Raw genomic sequence first — 16,570 nt, 5'->3', positions numbered from 1 at the left:
TAAAAATATAATTTGTAAGGAAAATATATGCAACAAAAGTTACAAGAAAATGTGCACACATTAACGAGAGACAGACAGAAAATAATGATTAAATAGCTTAAAAAGCCCACTGTTAAATATCTTGACTCTCAAAAGGCTGGCCAGAGAAAAATTCTCAGTTGGCATCAAACAAGGTGTATGGTTGACCCTGGTACAGAAGATAGAAGAATCAGTACAGTCTGCTAGATATGGCCGGTTTGCATTTGCAACAAGAATGTGGGACTTTTGACTTATAACTATGAGAGAGAAGTTATAACACTCAGCTCTGACTCTAGGTTTGTTGAATTACTTTATAACGGTAAAGGTAATTCTCAAATCTTTCAGTATAGATCTTGGCTTGTGGAAAGTTTTCTTATTACTGTGATAATACTCTCAAGTCCACATGAAGGGTCAATTCCATTAGTAAAACTGCAACTCTCCAAAAAGAACCTTTCACACTGGCTAATATACTCTCCAGTGTGACTGACATTTTGTGATCAATAGAAAGTGTTTAATACTGGCAAGCATTATAGCAAAAAAAATGAGTAAAATAGTAAAATGAAATAAAACTGTTAAAGGTAATGGCCAAGTGAATACTATCTGTTTGCACTTACTAACATGCAGGCATCAGTACAAAGGTCAGAGACTTCATCCCTCGAGATGTTCACTCAACATTACTTAACCAATATTTGTTCACTTATCTGACAGTGGCTAAGATTGGCAGTGTAACTCTTTAATAATTGGTCTTTAATTTTATATAAAAGTAACATTTGATACATCTCATTTACTGCAATGTTAGGACCACATACAGTTAGCTAAGAGGATGCTACCATACTGTATTCCCAAATAATAAAATCCCAAACTGTGACAGGAACTGGACTGTAAACCTTACAGACTCAGATAGTCACATAAAAGGCTGAAGAGGATAGTGAAACACAAATATAACAACATTCTATTTACTCACTTCAGTTCTCTGAATTGACAGCATGGATAATCCAATGGTATCACGTATGTAAGCCTCAGTTCAAATTATATGCAAAGGTGTAAAATGCTTTTACAAATACAAAAATGCAGGAAAAAGTAAAAAAAATTAATGAATAGGTTATTCATGGACAAATAAAAAAAAATATAACACTCTATCAAGTATCAAATAATGTTCAGCACTACTCAAAAGTAATAAAACCTTATAAAATACATAATTTAAAAAATCATAAATTTCAATGGTCCAGTGGTGAAAAAGTTACATTTGCCAATTAACTTGATGACCTACTGTGTTAAACACAATTGTATTCTTTGAAACCCATACTCCAACTCTGGAAAGACTGAAAAACATAAACCTAGGAAGAGAAATGATGCTGAAATACACGGCAACAAATCAAAATATAGCAGTAATAATAATGTTATACATTTCTGACCTGTACAGTAGTGCCAATCATTTAAACAAGAGTAACATGAAATCCAATGTATCAAAATACTTGTTTATATTTTGGGGGTATTATTTTCACAAAGGGTTCCAATATAGGTTTTATTGTCCAAAAGCAGTTATTAGCAATAATTCTAAATCTTAAAATGGGATCTGAACGAAAGCTAAGATCAAGGAATATTCATCTCTAAAGTCAACTTACAACCAAAATACATTGCATATACGTTAAGATGTCCAGATGAAGAATTACAGTATAAATGTTGGAAAACCGAATGAAACTTCACTAGCTAGAGGGAACAGAGGTGTAAAAAAAAGGGCTCACATATAAAAGAACTTACGACACACTACCATCCACCTTTCTTCTTACTTTTACCTCCACTCTTCTTCTTCATGTTTCTACGGATACCAGCAGACTCTGGCTGAGGACTCGGTGTTGCCTGCGATGTTTTGTGAGTTCCGGCTGTCTTTGTGATATCACTGAAGATAAAGAACAAATAATTGTTACAAAATAAAACCGGTTACTACATTGTTAATTATTAAATTTCCACTGACTTTTTATGATTTTCTGCATTTGCAGAAGTTTAGAAAATTTTTTCCTAAATTTTAAATTGCTATAATCGTTTTAAAAAATTAGCAGGCGAATCTACTAAAAGACGGGTGATTTTTATCAGTATTATACAATGCCCTTACATACACAATCAACAATGTTAAAGTACTGTGTAAATATACAGTAAATTGTGTTGGTTCAACACAAGAAAACTAACAGAAGTTACACTGAATATTTTTATAACATGAGTTCCATAAGAATCAGGAAAAACTCGCAAGAATGAATAATAGCAGTAAAGAGAGAGAGAGAGAGAGAGAGAGAGAGAGAGAGAGAGAGAGAGAGAGAGAGAGAGAGAGAGAGAGAGAGAGAGAGCCCTGAAGGCTGAAGATATGGAAAACTATAAGCCCATCAAAAGTAACAGGCACTTCCATAAAATCAAAAACAATCACTGTTCAATTAACCACAATAAAAAAAATTATAGCAAAGGAAGCGATGGGACAAGAAGATTTTAGAAAAAAGTACGAAAACTTTATTTTACACAGGATAATGAGTAGTACTACAGTGCAAGACGTAGACAGGTCTAATTGCTTAAGTGACATATGAAGGTATTGACGAAAGTGATGGGGGAAAGATAGACAAAATTTTTAAACTGGCGATGGGCAGATTGGCTTGATGTCATAGAGACTATCATCAGTGGTAATCTTGTACTGTACATGAAACTGCTGAGAGAAGAGTACCATGAAAATAAAAAAGACATTATATCATTTATCTGGGAATCTAGAGATGGAACTAGACAGGCCCTATAAAAGCAGAATGGACTAGAATGAATTTACTGCTAGCATAAAACGCAAGAACATGACTTAAGGCAATGGAGATTAATGTTGGCATTCATCAAAGATAAGCACAGAATTTTCAACCATAGCAACACTGGAGGAAGTTACAAAGGAATGCAGACAAAAATAGAGGAACAGGTCTAAGAGATCCTTCAAAAACTGAAGAGCAGCATGGAGAGGTGGGGAAGAAAATCAATGACAGTAAACCAGGCTTATAGCGACCAGAAACAAAATATGAACTGACTACAGGAGCGGCCAACCGTTATTCACTATTAAAAAAGTCAGCGAGTCACTTACAACTTATCCGCAGCTTCACTCGAAACACCCTGTGTGCCTTTCATGACTTCCTTGATCCGACGGTCCTTCTTTTTGCGGTAGCCTTTCCGCTGCCACTTGGGCAACCAGCGCTCAGGATCAGGTGTTATGTTAGGATTATAATCCTTAGGGAGCCTTGGCTTTCTCTTCTTCTTCTTACTCTTTGTTTTCTTGGCATCAGCAGGAGTCCTATGTAAACAAGAAGAGTTAAATGTTTCAAGTTTATCTTCATCGTTTTTATCGCAGGGTATTTCTAGATAATGACAATTTGCATATATCAGCATCAGTGTGCAATTCTGACTTTAAAGTATCTTTATAATTCCAAAGAGTATCAATCACACAAAATACTGAAGTTCCTTTACACAATTTGCAAAAAAAAAAATTAAGAGAAAGACAATATTTAGACTGGGTGAATGAATATTAAAAAATTAAAGATAATTTAACATTCATACTATAAAGACTGTGCTCTGTTAAACAATGAAACAGGCATGCTGAAAATGAATCTGAACCTGTAAATTGTTTTATCAAAGGAGGGTATAAATTCAGCTGATACACAAGATCACCCATAATGAAAGTTAAAGAACTGAAGTACCTGAGAGGTGAGACAGGACTTCAACTGGTGGCAAAGGTTTTGCATATCATCTATCTACTGTTTTATCTATTTCAAAAACTTTGTAATACTTAATTTGCTTGGTTTAATTATGCATCTAGGCATAATTATATTAAAAAAGTTTGCAATTCTTATGAATACATAGGGAATTATGAGGATGATTTTCACATATCCCTATACCAAGTCTCAGACCCTACCAACAAATCTGAGAGTAAATTAATGAATTTTCACAAAAATAAAAGTCAACATAAAAGCCTCATATATCCAACAAATCTAATAAGGGTTTAATCTAAAACAGTGAAAGTTATCCAACTTGAATTACATGAGGAAACACTCTGCCTACTAGAATGCAGGTTATCAAGAACTCTATATAAAATATACCACTTTATATAAGTTATAAATAAAAGGGCTTACATCAGTCAGTATCAAATACAACAAACGTATCTCATTTACGTACATAACACTCTTAGGAGATGCGGGAGAAGAAGGCGAAGCTTCTCCACGTCCTTGGTGTAATTTCTTGAAGTAGCGCTGACCAAGGGAGCCTTCGAGTGCTTCCACATCCAGGTCAGGTGCAATACTATTGACAGGAGGCAATTCACGGGATAATGACTGAGCAGCCGCGACGTCATACTGTAAAAATTATTAAGGGAAAAATTATTTCACCATATGAATAATATACAAGAATGATTACAACAAGGATAAATGCTACTTTACCAGACAGGCTCACCTTATATATAATAATTTCAATAAGAATACTGGACTTAGCTAGAAAAATACACTACCAAAATGGGAGTCATCTTTTTTTCTACTCCATGATTTAAAGTTCCTATAGACTAACAATGATTTTGTTTAACAACAGTCTACTAGTGTATAAAGAACATAAACCTTTTTATGCAGAAAGTAAGAATATTTGAAATCTAAATCTGAATTTCATAACAGTTTCATGTTGTGTCTACATATGGGGGGAAATAACATAGAGCAAGATAAAAAGAAAAAGAATCTGTCAAATAAATTGGTGTAATAAAACGACCGAAAAAATTTCATACAGTACTAGACAAGCTATGAAAATGTAAAACAATTAAAATTCCATTATACCTGAGCATAAGCGGTGATTAACTGAGCAAGAGTATTGACATCTTTTGGGTTGATTTTTCTTAACTCCAACAGCGATGCAGCTGCTGTTGGGGCATCGCCTCCTCGCAAGTGAAAATCAGCTGCATGACGCCACAACTCTGCTAGCTGAACTGAAGATGTCTGTGAAAGGGGGCAATAATGTACACCTTTCCTACAATAGTAACAATTGCAAAATTATGAAACATTCTTAACATACCTTAAACAATTCATCAACACACCAGTACAACAAAGGGCAACAATTACAATTCAGAACAAGTAAAACCTTCTAAAAAGTAGTCAAGATACTGGCAGTAAGGGGCAGCATCAAATATATAAAGATATGATTTCTAGAGCACAAAGGCTAAACCAGATCAATTAACTCCAAAGATTTTTCAATATAATGCATTTAGAATTTTCTCTTTCTCATGATAAAATCCAACAAAACCTCTACTTTTAACTTGATATTGTGTGCCTGACAGAACTGGCCATGAAAACCAAGCAGTTTTTTGCTACATATAATTTAGTGTCTTAGGAAGCTACCAGAAAACTGCTTACTGTAAATAAAAACCAATTATAACTGCATCAAAAAGGAAACCTGCTTTGTCCATTGCATTAACAATTAATACTTAGTTTCATTATTATGCAAGACTCTTATTAATAAGATATGAATGTATGTGGCCAGAACTCTTTGTTTAAACATCATTCCAATAAAATTGCTGAACAAGACTTACTTTATTCTTCTTATGCCATTCAACTGCCTGACGCAGAATATTTGCTGCCTTTTCACGGTCCCCTGACGCCAGGTAAAGGGCTACCAAAGCAGATACAATACCTTGCCTATATCGATTAATCTCTTCAAGGTTCATTAACATTGAACAAGCTCCGTTTTTGTCACCCTGAAAATTAAAAATATCAAAAATGCTATATTTTTATGTCACACCTTGTTTACTATACAAGATACCTCTTATAATTTTGTACAAATGAAACATTTTAAGGATAAAGGACTGTACTTGACTTCTGCTGTAAAGACAACTTTGATGATCCATTGAGGGAAACTCCTAATTAAAACTGCTTATGGAAAACACTAGTTTCAAATGTACATAAATGGAAATTAATTTTTTTTATACAAGCCTGTAACTCATATACAGCCAAGCCTTGTGGCCTTCAAATGTCCCAGATGAAGATCGGTTCAGTATTAGCTTTGTAAATGAGCCACCTGGATTCTCAGGTCCACATCAAGCTCCTACCTCCCCTTTTGCATTCTCCAGACATTTACAATTAGAGGTCAGCAAGGCTTCATTCTACAGTACTGTATAACAAGGCCTTGTGTGACTGATTGATGGGTGGATGGATGTACAGTTGGCCCTCAAGTTCACAGGATTTGATTTTTTACTTTGGTTATTCAAGTTTTTTATCAATAATCAACTAGGATATTTTTTAAAATTTTACAGCCCTTCCTATAAGCATTTTGTAAGTAATAACTTTATTACCGTAAAGACCCATACATCTTGTTACATAGTTAATATAGCAAGAAACATCAATGTTAGCTTAGCATTAATTCTTTGTGCATGTGTGTTTCTCTGTGTTAAGCTTCACTTTTATTCTCAATATATTTTATTCCACTGAATTTCAAAGATCTGAGTTTGTTCATAATGCTATAATTAATAAAAAAAAAAACACCCAGAGACAAAGGCTTTTGAAAGCTTATATCAATTTGGAAATGAAGACTATGGTACTGTTGCAATGGCAATACCTGATACAAAAGCTAAATTGTGTTCATGCTTGTTGATAGTGCAAAAGGATTTGTAACTCAAGGTTTTGACATTACAGGTAATTACTACGGGGAAAAAAAACTGCATAAATTCTGCAGTAAAACCTGAAAAGTTGCATAAGAAGTCACTGCGGTAAATGCCTAAGATAACGGCTACAAATCCAACAACAGAATCAATATGTACAGGAAAAGCATCCTTGTACACCAAGGCATGTTTAAATAGGGAAAAGCGTGTTAATGCATTTGTCATATTCCTCTTTCCTGTGTTCAGAAATTTATGATACTTGACTTCTACTAATTGCCATGGAAAAGTTGAAAATACTTAAAGGGTACTGTACATTGTATGTTACACTTAAATATTTATTTTACTTTATCAAAGATGATTATGGTGTTAATGAGCTGTGGAGCCTCCAGAACTTCATCCAACTACAAATTACAATTGTCTGTAAAGTGAAGCTCTGGACAAATCTTACTGGCTCCAAAGGCACTCGAGTTCCACAGATGAATGAAAGGCTCCAGTGGCAATCTGGATTCTTACATTATGGATGGCATGATAAGGTTTTTGGTCTATGATGAAGTAGATGAGAATACCCTGCATCCATAGCTTGATTTTCTTTTAAAGTCCAAGTAACTGCTTGCAATCAAGGTCCCAAAAGGTATGAGACAGATTTGCATAGGACTAAAGGATTCCATACTTCTGGGCTGAATTTAAGACATGAGAATCCCGGGTGAGTTTGCTACAAAAAATACAAGCTCCAGGAATCTTGTTTCTCGAACACAGCATCCTCTATCCAGTCATTTAGAGGTCATAATCTAGATGGATATGCCTTATTTGACAGACATCAACATACCATTCTTGTTCCTGTGAATCTCAAATCATACATTTATGCTTGCTTCACTATTTTTTCTTCAGTGTCAAACTGAAGCTGTTTGCTGTTTGCGTATGAAATAACATGTATAACACACCCTTTTCTGGTTATTTTTGCAGTAATATCAATAAATCATACAGCTCTTGTAAATACCATAACCACAGATCTTTAAAAATGATAACCTATACTAGTACAGCATTTAGTTTTATAGCAAAATTCCACCACAGACAAAGCAATGTATACCTGATTCAGAAGAATCTGAGTAGCCATAAGGGATATGGTAATTTCTTCGATAGGGTGCGACTTAGCAGCCTTTTGCAGTAATTCCTGAGCTTCAGAAGTCTTTCCTTCTCGACCCAGTAGAGCTGCAAGGACCACATCACACTCAAGAGATATTGCCGGGTAGTTCTGAACCAGGCGTTTTGCTTCTGTACGGCAAACTTCATCCTGAGATTTAAAAAAAATATTCAAGAGGATTAGTTAACACTACAGTATACCATCTTTATTCCCTCCAAAAAAAGGCTATACAAATTCATTAAAAATAAAGCTGGTAGTCTGCTAAATATCAGCGATTAAATCCCTCAATAAAAGATGGTGAGCTGCAAAGATAAAAATTATATGAGAAGGTGAAATGGATAAACATGTAAAAAAGGCAATCTTTTAAAGGTTCTCATAGGTTCAGGGAATGCAATGTTCTGAGTTGTGTTGAAAGCCAAGACCTAAATTATCTAGCACTGGGTACACATACTCTCCTACCACCAGTAGCTGATTTCTGCTTCAGCAAATTTTTGTCTGGGACATCCCAAGACAAACAAAATACTGGTAGACTATAGCGTTTACCCATATTTTCTTTCGGTTAGGGTAAGAAAATTAAATGAATGAAATTTGAGCAAACAGAATAACTTTCATATTACTGAAAATAAATAAGGACTGAAGAAAAGATATGATCCAAAGCAAGTATGACTCATCTACTCTCTAGGGGTGAGTTAGTCTTCGCAGAATAAACAGTACTGTATAAGGTACTTCCACTGGATTATTGCTTACAGTGATTATTGCACTGTACACTATAGATGGTGCTGAAGATTCTTTGCAGAATTCCTCCAAACCCAGCTGCACTACTTTCTGCCTTCTAAATTCCATCAGTTACCATTTGGTTTTTAACCTACTATGCAAATCAAACATTTGATTCAGTGGTCATGTAATACTGTTTTATTTTAATAATACAACAGTATTATTATTTTAATAATAACAACAAATAACAAACACTGCTGTTCCCCTACTAGTTACTTTGGTTTAGCTTACCCCTCTGTTGATAAAATACAGCGTAGGAAATAGAAGATACAATGTGTATGAACAATGAAAAAAATAAAAAATTTCCAGGAAGAGTATTATCAAATGAAATCATAAATAAATAAAATTACCACTCTTTGTTGCTGCATATTCTTACCTGATTTGTATGAAAAGCTAACAAACAGTTATTCAGACCAATTTTGGCCTGCTGATAACTTGTCAACTTGTGCTCAAGTCCAGGGGCCATGGCTGTTTTCATTCGCTTTCTCGAGTCAAAGACATTGCCTCCTCGGTTGATGCTGACCAAATTATTGTTGATGATGGCAAGAAGAGCGGGATCGTCTGGTTTAGTTTTAAGTACATTGTTGTATATGTTAAGGGCTTCTCGTTCTCGACCGAGAGCTTGTAAGCAGTGACCTTGTTGCACCCTGAAAAAGAGGATTTTACTTTATTATATTTCTTTTTCCTTTTTTTTTTAAATTTTATTCAGATGAAACTTCCCAATAAAGGTAATAGCCTTTCAGGTTTCTTTCATGAGTATGTATATACTTTATAATAATAATGAATGAAACCTACCCAAGATACACATGCATATATAAAACTGATCACAATCCTAACATTAACACAAAAGAAGAATTACAAACCATACCTGATGATGGCAACTTCATCGTTGACTTCATCTTCCGTAGCCCCTTCTTCCTGCATAAGGTATGTGCGGCAGAGATTTTCTGTGGCTTGCAACTTAGACAGAGCTTCTTCAACTCTACCTAATGCTAGTAACTGGCATGACCCATTGTACATTAATTCATACGAAGAGTCATCTACTTCAACAACCTCCTCTTCATTCTACATAGGATGAAAAAATATGAAGCTGAAATACAATGTCAAAAGTCCTAACTTGACTTAACAAGGATTGTGTTCACACAATTACAACACACATGCTGGGAATTACATGGCATATATAATACTTATTTAATGACAATTCACATATAGTAATTCAGGATGAAATTACTTCAAACTAAAATATAGTAATTATCAATATTAAAAAATTTTTCATAAAAAAGAACTGAGACAAAAATGAGCCTGGCTCAATCTTTCACCAGCACTTCAGCATAATAATACAAAAATTACTTACGCCACCATCAACGGAACGATTCACAGCAACAGCTGTCATGTTAGTCTGACGTTCCAGATCAAAGTCATCGCTGGTAGTTCGAATGATGTCTCTATAGATGGTGTAGCAGTCATTGTACCTGCAAAATTTTCATGAGATACTGTGGAACTGTTTTCACAAATACTGCTGATGTCAATAATCATATGTTCACGAAACACTACTAATCTAAAGTGCCATTACCACTGCCTTAGAAAAACTGATGTACATTACAGTTTACACAGGTGCATTACTATAAACAGTATTGTTAATTGTTAGCAAGGCAGCTTCTGGTATAAGTTCTCACTTCCCATTTGTCTGAAGACCAAACCTGTGTACCTATCAGAAGGACTGAAGGAGGGTACCCAAATACAATACTCGAATATGTTTGCTATTACATATATAAAAAAATTATGTACTTGATAACCATTAGCATGAGAGGCTTTAAAGGAAGAAATGTTTGTTTGTGTCCTACAACGACTTATTGTATAAATGACAAGATCTAAAGTAAAGTTTTAAGTAGTATGGTATAAATAGTAGTTTGATAAAAACTGGAGGACCTGATAATACAGGAAATTTGGGTGAGAATCTGAAATTTTTTTTTGCAAACATTTTTTGTTTTGAATACAAACTCATCAGTTTATAAGAGCAATATCCTTGCTGTCTGTACGGCAGTCTTCAGGCTGGTTCTCAATGTCCTTCAAGTAGTTAGAAGCAAATACAGAACTACACCTCCATGGCGTCGCCAAACCTATACAACCTAGAAAGAGGTTCTGATGAAAACTAATAGATGCAGCCGCTGCTCTGACATTGTGCGGTTTCAACTTCAAAAGGGGACAAATCTCTGGAGACACTGCATGATGTGACTCCAGGATTAAGGACTTAATCAAGAAAATCATGGCACTCTTAGACATAGGAACCTCAGGCTTCCTGACAGAGCAAGAAAGGTTCTCAGATTCCTAAGACTGGGACATTCGACCAGCAAATGTCTCACAGTCAAGGGCACAACACAGTCATTGAAGAATGAAAGATTTTCACCAGACATCATGAACCCATGGGTGAGTCTTGTAGGTCCGATCCTAAGCCTGCACAACATCGTTTCTTGTCTCCATGGCATATAAGGGTAATACCAAGGAGACGCTGACGACATAATACGGCTCATTTTTTGGTTCGTTAAAATATTTTCACAAAGGGACTGCCAAATCTTTTTAATTTTCTGATCTACTAAAGGATACACATCCCAATATGGTGGTAGACATCTTCTGGGTTTTGGGGAAGTGACAGTTGATTTAGCAAGTTGATCAGCTTCCTTGTTCCAAACCATCCCAATATGGAAAGGCACCCAGCAAAAATTTATTTCTTTACCTCTTCTTATAACTAAAAGCAGCCATTCCAATGTCTCTAAAATCAGAGGGTTTGAAGGGTTAAAAGATTCCAAGGACTGAAGAAAACTTCTCGAGTCACAATATATGTTCTGCAAAACTATTGCCATTCAAATTTCCTTTATCACCTTTAAAACTGCATGCAGTTCTGCTGTAAAAATAGAAGAAACATGATAATTCTCCCACTTCTTTCTACACCAGGGAAGGCCACTACAAAGCCAACACCAGCATCTGACTTTGAGCCATACGTGAAGACCGCAAAGGAGTTATCATGTTGTACGGAATGGTCTACAAATATTGACCGCATTGCCTCATTGGACATTTCTGCCTTGGTAAAGTGAAAATATCTACAAAATTTTACCTCTGGAAGGTTCCAGGGGGGCTAACTGAATACCGTGCTGGTAAAATCTCCATACATGATGTGATAAAAAGGCTGGGATTGATGAAAAGATGGAAAAGCAAGATAGCTTGTGAAAAGGATAACAAGAGAGGTGTGCCCTTGATAAGTCAAGCAAATGCATTATTATGGCAGCAATTGCTACCATAACTTTTTCTGAAGCTACCTCCCATTTACATGACATGAAATGACATAGGTAAAATAATTAAAGATTCCAGTGTCATGAGAAAAATATTTTTCACCTGAAATAATACAATATATAATTAAGTGTTAATGGAAGTTAGGCTTCTACTAATTAAAATGACAGGTAAAATCCAGGAGTGAGTACAGTCTAAGATGAGAACCAGCAAAGAATAATTTTTAAACTTTACTGTGTAATATTGACATTTTCTTTGCTCCATCAAAAAATGAACATTTTTTGATCATCCATGAAGATGATTCAAAATCAACGAATAAATGAAAATGGTAGTAAACTCATGGTTATTTGTGAGGTTGCTCATCAATCTCTGATTAAAATGAGTAATAACATCCTGTTTCTTTTAAAAAGTACTTCACTCTTTCTACTGGACTTAATTGCAATTTCAGGTAAGTTTTGATATGTATATAGAAGACTGGACAGCTACTAGGCCACTGAAGCTCTGGTGACAAACCTACGATGTACAGTGCACTGTACTTCTGTCCTACGACAATCCCTTCAACAAATAATGTAGGCATTTTCATATCAATTCCCTTCCATGGACCTTCAACTTTGCAACAGTGCAGATCATTAGTTTCTTGCATAGTTCACTGCTGCCCAGTTATCTCTACAACACTCTGGTTAAGCTGAACGTAGATATTTGTAAGTGACACGTTTGTGTCACTTATGTTGCCTACTGCAATAAAACTACAGAGTGTTTGGTGTTCAAAAAGATTCAGGTCAGTAAATGATGGTACATAGCATTGGTACAGTAGCAAAATATCCACTGCAGAAAAAGAAACAAAGTAAGAAATACAGTAATGCAATCTTTCTTCTCTCTGATATCATCTTTCGAATAAGGGGTCTGTCTTCCCTTGAGAAAAAGAAATCGAAAGAAATACGGTATTAAAATCTTTCCTCTCTCTCTGATACCATCTTTAGAATAAGGTTTCAGTCATCTTTTAACATAAGTAAACACATTTATTACATAACTGTTCTCGGGTAAATGTGCATATTACCTGGGTGTACCGTAATTGTTTGAAATGGCATTCTAGAAAATATCTGTAAAAGTTCCCTCCCTCATCAGTGTTTCATCTTGAAAGTAGTTTTGTCATATTTCTCACTTGAAAGCTTATTTATTATAAGCAAACGGCACCAATAACAAATTCTATACGTGTACTGTACAAAAGTGGGATATAATGATCTGTATCATTTTTCAAGTGGTTTAGAGATATTTTCTGCATTAACTCATTTTGAGGTTACATGGCAAGACCATGGAATAATATCATAGTAATCAGGTGTCTACTGTAATGCCTGTATTTTGCTAACCATGCCAAGTACAGTGTCTATATCTAAGTTTACCATAAATACCAGTAGTATTCACAACTTACCTTTCAAGGCGGTATAGGATTTGGGCTTTTAATTCCTGTACTCGTGGGGTGTCCGCAGCGGCCTTATTAATGGTATCAAAAGCAGCAGTAACATCATTTAGACGGTATTCGCAGTACGCTTTCTCAAAGGCTAATTCTCTGCAATGTCAACAAATACGTCACAACTAGGCCTAGTATAACTGCAGAAGACAATGAAAAATCACCAATATACTATAAAGTTTACATTTTAAATTCTAAGAACCCTCATTGACAGTTTTTGTGTATACCTTTGAACAAAATTAATCCAGTACCATACACAACAAAAAAATTTTTTAAAAACAATAAAGTAAGGCAGAAAACGTAAGAACATTGGTTCACTTACACTACGAGCTTAGATTTCTTGATCGTAGAGAGAGCCTCCTGAAACTGATCTTGCAGGATATGAGCAACAACCTTGCACTGCCATGCCTTCAGTTCATCTGGTCTCTCAGCTAAAACTGTAAAGAAAAGAAGCAATTAACTTGACGAATCATTTTAACCGAGAAATAATGAGAATAAAGGCAAGTAAAGTTAGATCGGGCAGTGTGAAACATCTGATAAAAAAAATTGAATTTTCATCTTAACTAATTTGCACAATATAGGAACTGTGAAACTACTTGCAATACCATGCATTATCACAGTACTTAGGATACGTTTCATAAAAATGAATAATGGGGATTGTGAGGTTGCCTTGAATGCTGTACATGATTACTGGGATGTGAAATTTTTTTATAAAACAGACAAGTTCAGTTTCTTGTTGAAATTATTATATTTTGCAACAAATGATGAGAGTGCAATGTTACAGTGGTTTGATGTTGGAAATGTCTGTCAATAGATAACAGCTATTTATGAGTTAAAGATAACTCCTTTTAACACTGTCTGCCTCCATTTTTACCTTTGTTGTGATATGATTCAATATTATGAAATTTAGGCTGAGGCACTTTCAACCATTCAATGGTTTTTAAGACAAGTGAAACGAATGAGTTGGGAGGGGTTGGACAGCAAGATAGAGCAATCCAAAAATAAAGGAGATGAAGTATGAGGATCTACAGAAGGAACTGGAAGAAATCCTCACAGGTGCACAAAGAAGTAAGTAGGATTGACGGAAGCAGGAAATGAGTTAAGTGTCAGGCGTCTAGGTTTGTAACTAGGTTATGGGGTCTCACTAAACTACATTAAGGCAGTCACCGGTTTGCGACGGGTCCGGCTTACGACGTTCCGAGACTTTTCAAATATATTCATCAGAAATTATTTCCCGGTTTACGACGCATGTTCCGGGGTTACGACGCGTCGTACGCCGATCCGACGGAAGAAATATGGCTCCAAAACGGCAGAATAATAAAAATTTGGAGGCTCTTTTGATGAAAAACTTAATAGAAATGCAGTTTACATCATTTTCAATACACCCAAAGCATTAAAAGTAGGATAAGAAACAGGATGGATGAGGTGGGTTACCACCAATATGACAGGCTCCAGTTACTTTGTTTGGTTTTATGTATAGGCCTCTACAGGGATAATTCCCTCTCTGGCGGGCCCTTGTACGTTTTCAAAATAAGGTGCCTCTTATATTTTATAATTGTCTTTCAGTGTTTTCACGTCGGTATTGTAGCTCTTGCAGGACAGGAGAGTCTTTGGTTCTAGTTTTTTTTTATATTTGCTTTCTTCATAAAAGGCTATGCCCAAGAAAAATACAAATTGCTTTAAAAATCTGGTCTTTTTTCCCTATGGGAATACAAGCACTATACAATTTTCACACAGGGGAGACTCACTTATTGCGTCGGAAGTTGTGGCCAAAGAAAACGGCGAGTACCTCCCCAGGTGAGAGTGTAGCAACAATGTGCGGGAGAGCTATGAACGTGCCAGCTCTGACACTGCTCTGTAAAGTGGGGCAGCACCATGAGACCCCGTTCCGCACCTCGCGGGCCGGAAATTCTTCAAAATGAATCTCATAAAATTCAGGCTCCTTCCCAAAGAGAATGGCCTGCCAGTCAGCAGTCTCCTCATAAGGTTAGCCTAGGGTAATCCAATAAATTGGTTAAAGGGGACTTCAATGCGTCTCCTATGCCCTTGTTATGGAAGAGGAGACAGCGGGTTTGCTCTCTATCACAGCAGAACAGGAGCTCGTTGCAATTACCAGTACTGTACTTATTAGGGCCACCATATCCTAACCTAATCATCCCCGGTAAAAGTTCGTTTAGGGTCCGAACTCCAATTCCACATGAGGGCTAGTACTAAACAGTGATTCATCTACACTATTTTGCCAAATTTCGGACTAGCCCCTGGGGGGTCAAATGTCCCTTAAATGTCCCTAAGTGCACTTTGCAAAATTGGAACTTAGAAAAAAATCATCAGTCATTTACACGTATTTTATTTCTTACTGTGATAAATATTAGTCAGCCAGAATTATGTATATGGAATATTCTTTTATCATTTTTTTTACGAAGATTCGAAAGATATGATAAAAAAATCAAGTAGGGATATTCGGACAGGAAACGAACATGATCGTCATCCCTTAACCTCGCCTGGCCGCAGGACCTGTGCCCCGTCCTTAGGGGGTCTTTGCCCCACTAAGCAGCAGCAACGTAAACCGTATGTAATAAAACGACGAACGTACAACTGTCCTGCAGTATTACAAAGGGCGGTATGACCCTGGGCCACCAAATTAACGAAATTATCTCCGGCCGAAGGAGAAGATTTTTGACAGATGTCTTAAGAGAGACTCCATCAACCCAGTCGGGTCTTCATCACTCAGCCCTCTGATTCTCACGAGATTCGTATTCCAGATTCTTACTTTTATTAGCTGTCTTGATGATCTTCTGGTTGTTGGAATTCTCAATGAACTTATTCAGTTCCGTGTAATATCCCGTCAGTCGGGATTCTTTCGTCACTTCACCTGCCATGGTGACGGTCGCTCTTGTTTTGCATTGGTGGTGGTGGAATTGCAGTCTAGTAATGCTTCCATTTTTTTTATTGGGTATAAATGCACACGTCAGTGGCACTTGTCATGTTCTGTTTCTTAGCTTTTTTGCTAAATTTTCATCTCATTTACTGGGTTTTACCTTTAGTTGCTGAGAAAATTTGTAATCTGAACTTATATATATAACACTCTCGCAATCGAATTTCATGGACAGTAGTCTAACTGGAATAGGCTATTCAGTTTCAGGGAATCTTGTTTCCTTATGAATATATTTGAAAAATACCAGGGATACAATGAAAGAATGTGCAATATCACCAAATTTTCTTAATGAATTTGGACACTGTGAGG

General features: G+C 36.0%; 1 protein-coding gene across 1 annotated transcript; it reads right to left on the bottom strand.

Moving 5' to 3' along the window:
• Positions 1-960: 960 nt before the first annotated feature.
• Positions 961-16,253, bottom strand: Srp72 (signal recognition particle 72). The gene is made up of 12 exons (XM_067105987.1): positions 16,097-16,253; positions 13,649-13,763; positions 13,288-13,425; positions 9,928-10,045; positions 9,442-9,638; positions 8,950-9,220; positions 7,746-7,949; positions 5,594-5,758; positions 4,845-5,003; positions 4,204-4,379; positions 3,119-3,325; positions 961-1,918 (listed from the first exon to the last, which is right to left on the bottom strand). Exons 1-12 carry the CDS (start codon positions 16,203-16,205, stop codon positions 1,786-1,788), a joined length of 1,992 nt encoding a protein of 663 aa, XP_066962088.1. The 5' UTR covers positions 16,206-16,253; the 3' UTR covers positions 961-1,785.
• Between the last annotated feature and the right edge of the window lie 317 nt (positions 16,254-16,570).

Source organism: Macrobrachium rosenbergii, chromosome 6 (genome assembly GCF_040412425.1).
Source record: "Macrobrachium rosenbergii isolate ZJJX-2024 chromosome 6, ASM4041242v1, whole genome shotgun sequence".
Classification (NCBI taxonomy): Eukaryota; Metazoa; Arthropoda; class Malacostraca; order Decapoda; family Palaemonidae; genus Macrobrachium; species Macrobrachium rosenbergii.
This window is presented reverse-complemented; position numbering and strand designations above follow the sequence as displayed.

What these genes read in the sequence shown, in the direction of transcription:
- Srp72 (XM_067105987.1), bottom strand. Translation starts at nt 16,205, where the DNA reads ATGGCAGGTGAAGTGACGAAAGAATCCCGACTGACGGGATATTACACG. An exon ending in TAGCTTTTCATACAAATCAG is followed by an intron (nt 7,950 to 8,949) that starts GTAAGAATATGC and finishes TTTAAATCTCAG; the next exon opens with GATGAAGTTTGCCGTACAGA. An exon ending in CTCAGATTCTTCTGAATCAG is followed by an intron (nt 5,759 to 7,745) that starts GTATACATTGCT and finishes TTTAATTTTCAG; the next exon opens with GGTGACAAAAACGGAGCTTG.